Here is a 6,467-nt window from a genome sequence, read left to right as displayed (position 1 = left end):
GAGAGCGTAGAAAGAAAATTTCCGGCTGTCCGAAGGTGCTGCGGGGCCGTAAAGCGTAGAAGAAGCTGAAGAGGAAGATCGAACGGAATGTGGCTTTATCGCTCTACTTCTTGGTTCGGGAGGCCGGAGCACTCTGGCAACCGGTGAAGAAGTACCTGTCCAACATTAATAAATTTTTATGCGGAACAGTCAGTGGAAGCCGGCCGTATCTGAGCAGCTAAAGGTGCTGGTGAAAAACATCTTTCCACTGAAGCTCGACGTCGTGGTCATAATGGATGATAACCTACTTGACGTCGAAGGCAACGACTGACAGGCAAGACTGACTATTTGACGTTCCTTACAAAGGAGGTAAGCAATGATATCAAATGTACCTCTGTCATCAAGTTCCCGAAGAAGGTCCTTCTGTGGCTGACAATCGAGAAAGGAATATCCAGGCCGTTCTTTCGAGATTTACGGTGAAAGGGAAGATATGCAGGACCAAGTATCTACCAGAAGTTGCCGCCTTCATCAAAAACTATCCCGCAGGGGAGGATGTGGTCTTCCAATGTCGGAATCGGAAATTCCCTAGGATTTGTTTGATATACTATACATTACAATCCCATAGTGTGTGTATGGTTTATATACACACACTATGGGATTGTAATGTATATGTATATACTGTATATACTAGCTGAGCCGGCAAACGTTGTTCTGCCATATAAAGGGTGTGTCACATCAAATTGCATCACGGAAAAAACGCTGTAGAAATTCGCCCAGTAGACCAATCCTATTGAAAATTTTAGTGTAACGCCCGAGCGGTCTGGGGCACTTTTCATTTTTGTTCTATCGAGAGAAACAACTGTTCTTCTCGATGTTCAACTATCAACTCCTTTATTTTTTCTCTCTAATCCTCGATCCCTCTGTGAGGATGTACAGAACTCTAAAAACGTTAGAACTAACTTACTGGCTACCTGCTATGTGTAGGGAATTTTCAACTTGCACAGTATGGAAAATTCCATCGTTCCTGTTGGAAAATCCTTGGTTGGATTCTCCCCTATCTTCAGTAGGAATCTTTCTTATTGTAAATACTTATTCATATTGAAATTATCTGAGATGTTCTATTCGTTGGAGAGGGTCACTGCATTAGACAGTAAATTAAATTATTGAATAACTTTTGGCATTTTCTTTTTATTCATACTTCGAGCCCAAGCCCGTATGCTCGCACCTTCCTCTTTACCCCGTCCATAAGGTTCTGTACAACGTCAGGTTGTAGTTTTTTTTTTGAACAGAAATCCATTTTCTCTTGAAGTCCGCCTCCGATTTGACAACTTTTGGGTTCTTCCGGAGGGCCTGCTTCATAATCACCCAATATTTCTCTAATGGGCGAAGCTCCGGCGCGTTGGGCGGGTTCATTTCCTTTAGCATGAAGCTGACCCCGTTGGCTTCGTACCACTCCAACACGTCCTTTGAATAGTGGCACGAAGCGAGATCCAGCCAGAAGATGGTCGGGCCCTCGTGCTGCTTCAATAGTGGTAGTAAGCGCTTCTGTAGGCACTCCTTAAGGTAAACCTGCCCGTTTACCGTTCCGGCCATCACGAAGGGAGCGCTCCGCTTTCCGCAAGAGCAGATCGCTTGCCACACCATGTACTTTTTGGCAAACTTTGATAGTTTCTGCTTGCGAATCTCCTCCGGAACGCTGAATTTGTCCTCTGCGAAGAAGAACAACAAGCCCGGCAGCTGACGAAAGTCCGCTTTGACGTAGGTTTCGTCGTCCATTACCAGGCAATGCGGCTTCGTCAGCATTTCGGTGTACAGCTTCCGGGCTCGTGTCTTCCCCACCATGTTTTGCCTTTCGTCGCGGTTAGGAGCCTTCTGAACCTTGTATGTACGCAGGCCCTCCCGCTGCTTGGTCCGCTGGACGAATGAACTTGACAAATTCAGCTTATTGGCGACATCCCGGACCGAACTTCTCGGATCATGTCTAAACTGCTTAACTACGCGCTTGTGATCTTTTTCACTGACGGAGCATCCATTTTTGCCGTTCTTCACCTTCCGGTCGATGGTTAGGTTCTCGAAGCATCGTTTTAGTACTCTGTTGACCGTGGATTGGACAATTCCCAGCATCTTACCGATGTCCCGATGTGACAACTCTGGATTCTCGAAATGAGTGCACAGGATTAATTTACGACGCTCTTTTTCGTTCGACGACATTTTTCCAAATTTACGAAAAATTGACAGTGAAGCATGGCCAACGTGATCTATACACTCTTATCTGATTATAAGCGAAAGCTGAAGATATAATTCCTAAAAATTAAATTTCTACAGCGTTTTTTCAGTGATGCAATTTGATGTGACACACCCTTTAAATTGTTCCTAACGAATATGTTGGGTGTTAAATAAAACATAACTGATGTATTAAGTAAGTGTGTTTGAATGTTTTAACGATCTATGAAATTAATCGAATGTGATCGATAAAGGAGAACGAATGTAACGATTTGAACGGATGTTTATATGTTCAATGTATTTCATTAACCCATTTTGTGCCAAGCGTTCGATGAATCGAACTTTCATAATGATATGTTTTTATGATAATGTTGATAATGTTTTTGCACCAAAAGTAAGTTTAATTTATTAGCTACACCTTACCATCAATTTCGTTCAATTTTGCATAACTTTATTGGGCAGTAAATTTGATTTGAAGCAAGTATGTTTGGAAGGTTTTTTCAATTTCAATAAAAAAAACCGATAAAATACAAAAATACGTGAACTTTTCCACAGTATAACTGCGATAGAAGAACATACATAACAGCCGGGGAAATTGAGTGTTCAAAAAATCGAACGTTAACCATAACGGACATTTCTGTTCTGCTGAATCAATACCAATACATCTGACCTCCGCATTCTAGTTTGTTTACTTTGGAAGACGGAAGGTTTTTTCATTTTTTTCAGAAATTTCAATTGTTAATATTTGTTAGTATCAATTAACTCAGCAAATATTCGAAAAATTGCATTTCTGTCCGTGATAACCTTAGGTGATGGCAGTCCGTAGAATTTCGTGTGTGGAGGAGTTGGAGGGAAACAGTGCGTGGAAGAAGGGTACTAATGAGATTGCTGGGTGAATATTCTCCCGCCGGATTGGGTGGGTGATCTCATCGATGAAGAAAACCTAAATGATGATTCTATTCAACAGGATAATAACCTCCCAACTCATTAATTTTTCGCAGCGTATTTGTACTTTGCAGATTTTGAAAAATGTTCGATTTTTCGGGAAATGGATAATCGGAAACAAATACTTGTTGAGCATTAACATTTTTCCACGGACAACAATCTAAATGAAAGCAATAGCATTCGTTTCAAAAAAAAAGTCGACCGGTAATAAATTAAAACTACATGAAAGAAGAAAGGTCACATCTCACCATAGGTGGATCAATTCAGGTTTCTACTTGGAAGCTTTCATTCCTCTGTGCTTGTTAGTCCCGAAATGTAAAATTAATGCAGTTATTAATGCCGTATATTAGCTTACTGAAGTGACCTTCAGTTCCCAGTATGTTTGTAATTGCAAGAAAAAGTGCAGGCTTCGGCCAATACTCGATTTCCCGCAAAATGGAAGTTGGGAAAAAAATAATTCTTGAACATTGGGTTTCAAATTCTGTCTCGTTGATGGAAAATATGCCCTTGTCATTTTCAAGATGAACGGCTAAATTTATAGCTACTGGGTCATGTTCATGAATTGGGAAACCAAAGATACGCCAGGCAACTTCAATGGAGCTGATACAGAGCTAATTTTAGTTTGAAATTTTTGTTTTAATAGCGTCTTTTCCACCCTAATATCCATTTTGCATATTTGCTCCACAGAAATGGAACACAGAGCTCAATGTTGTCTATGTCGAATTGCATCGCAAGGTTGACACATTTGCATAACTTGATTGGACTTGAGTCGAACGGATTTCAGAATGCAAAATTGCAATCCGTACGGATAGCAGTTGACTCTGACGCTGTTACGGCGTTGCTCACGATAGCGTTTTTCAAGTGAATGTATTCTTCATCAAGCCACTTATGTTGATTAGATCGTAGGTATCGCAGTCGTTCACTCTGTACCTTCGCTTACATGTCGATCATGATTTGTTGGTACAGCTCACGACATCATATAATGACATCATACGCTGTACTTAAAATCCATCGAGCGCACTCCTTTATTTTATTCGTCTGATATAGCTATTCATAAATATTATTTCAAAATGAGTAATGATGTTCATAATGAATGGAGTACCTGTAGCAGTAACATGTTGTCTAGTGTTTCTTGTTCATCTTGTTCTTTCAAGACGGTCGGGCATTTTTCGTCAAAGATATTTCTTCTGACTTGCATTGTGGTCACACACATTCTAGAGCTTGCCACTCAGAATAAATTCAAGGCTTGTTGTTTGGTAGAGGAATCTCAACTAAGTACTACTAAAAATGATGCAAATAATACTACGATGAGAAGGCGAACGTTGAGAACGTTAGTGCTATTGAAGAAGAATATGGAGAAAGTCGTATGAAAGATGTGCGTTAACGATGGATTCAAGATTATTGTTTTTTCTTCGAATCACAATTTCTCGCGTCATTGTGCAGACATCTTCTATGATTTTAGTAACACTTGCGCACTGGATTTAGACACGTGCTCTCCAGCAGATGTTTTATCAGAATTGGTGACAATAACGTGACAACTCTACACGAGCTGATGATTGCGCCGGCTAGTGATCATTCTATCCTGGATTCCTCGAGTCGAGAAAGACGCACCACGCTAGTTATGGGGTGCAGACTAGGGAGGCGTTGCTGATTTACGGTCAGCTGCATCCCAATAGGAAGTATCCCGTGTCGGGCACACGTACAGAGCATTGAAGACCGCAACATCACAATTATGAGAACACTTGTAATACTAACCTCGAGCCAACCGCGAGTAATCGGTTACATATTACTAACATAGTTGTAAGCTAACATTGTCAAAATATTGAACTCCCGGCCCCGTTAGGCTAACGCCATATGAGCCTAAATAGAAATATATATATTTTGGATAAAAATTTTTTTGGGTGTTTTAGTGCACCCGTGGCCGAGTGGTTGGCGTCTCACATTATCATGCCGGGTGTTCGGGTTCGATTCCCGTTCTGGCCGGGGGATTTTTCGTCAGAGAAATTTCCTTCGACTTGCACTGTGGTAACGGTAACGCGTAATCTAGAGCTTGCCCCTCGGAATACATTCAAGGCGTGTTATTTGGCTTAAGAAATCTCGACTAAGTATCAACAAATGACGCTAGTTAATGCATATGTTGAGACGGCAAAAGTTCCACAGGGAACGTTAACGCCATTCAAGAAGAAAGGATATGATCGAGCGAACGAAAAAAAACTCAAACAATAATGTTTTGAAACACCTGTGAATCCCCCCCTCAAGTCGCTCTACAGGGAACTGAAACATTTGACCGCATTTTGGCTTGCCTCATCTCGAGCTCATTTAGGGCTCCTGTTGAGCCGGTTATCCGAGAATAAAATAAGAATTTTAAATATCGAAACTTAAATTCAGAATACGGATTTAATGCAGTAATTAGTGAGATCATTGTATTACAAGATAAAGTTTGTTGAAATGGCACTTAGGCATGGCAATGCTTCAACAAAGGAATTCTCATTCATCTGAGTCACATAATTATCTTTGATTGGAAGAGAAGTGTATCAACTCTTGATCGGATAGTGTAAACTCGATGTTTCTTTCATTATTGACATTCATCACCAAATGATTGATACCCTTATCCTTTCCATCCGCACACAAAAACCATTTCAGTCATTTGAAACGGATGAATCGACTGTGTTGTTATGTTCAACGACATGCTTGTAGGTAAACAAGAAAAAGATAAATATCCCCTCGCCTAACCGATTGCACTTGTGTAACTCTGAATCAGCTCAGTTGACCATCGAGAAGGTTATTTTTCTTAGAACAGCGGTTATCTTTTCTGGCCTTGACATAATACGCGATATGAGAGTACGGTAACTCGGAGAACATTGGCAATCGAAAATCAGGATTTAAAATCCTGGACTTGCAGCGGCTTAGCTCAGTTGCGTGTTGGATATCAGCGGGTGAAGATAGAATATGGCAAAAGGCAGAGTGCTTCTCACGTTGGTGGCTTATCTTGTGGCTCTAAACCACTCGATCCTTGGACAAGGTTGCCAGGATAACAGTCAAAATGAGCTGGAAGCTCAATTTGAAATCATGGAAAACCAGTGAGTACTTCTGGAAAATTTTTCAATGTCTGAAATTTTTAAATAATATCCATGATTGTTACATTGCAGAATAACAACGCTGAGCGAAGCCGTGAAAAATGCCGCTTTCTCTATAATGGCAATGGAAAAAACGTTCCATGAGCTGAAGATCAAAATGGCAACTATGAACACAACTAACGAGTCCACCGATGGGTCAAAGTAACTTCAAAAGTTTTTTTTGCCTGCAACCAATACTTATTA

General features: G+C 40.8%; 1 protein-coding gene across 1 annotated transcript in view; it reads left to right on the top strand.

The window, feature by feature from the left end:
* The first annotated feature begins 6,035 nt into the window (after nt 1-6,035).
* LOC129776134 (ficolin-2-like) overlaps nt 6,036-6,467 on the top strand; it is a 1,344-nt gene continuing 912 nt past the window's right edge. Inside the window, exons 1-2 of the mRNA XM_055781569.1 lie at nt 6,036-6,227; nt 6,297-6,425. Coding sequence (XP_055637544.1) covers nt 6,097-6,227; nt 6,297-6,425 — 260 coding nt within the window. The 5' untranslated portion in view covers nt 6,036-6,096. The remainder of the gene's footprint in view (nt 6,228-6,296; nt 6,426-6,467) is intronic.

Source organism: Toxorhynchites rutilus, chromosome 3 (genome assembly GCF_029784135.1).
Source record: "Toxorhynchites rutilus septentrionalis strain SRP chromosome 3, ASM2978413v1, whole genome shotgun sequence".
Lineage (NCBI taxonomy): Eukaryota > Metazoa > Arthropoda > Insecta > Diptera > Culicidae > Toxorhynchites > Toxorhynchites rutilus.
The sequence above is the reverse complement of the archived record's forward strand: the minus strand, read 5'-3'. Positions and strand labels throughout refer to the sequence as shown.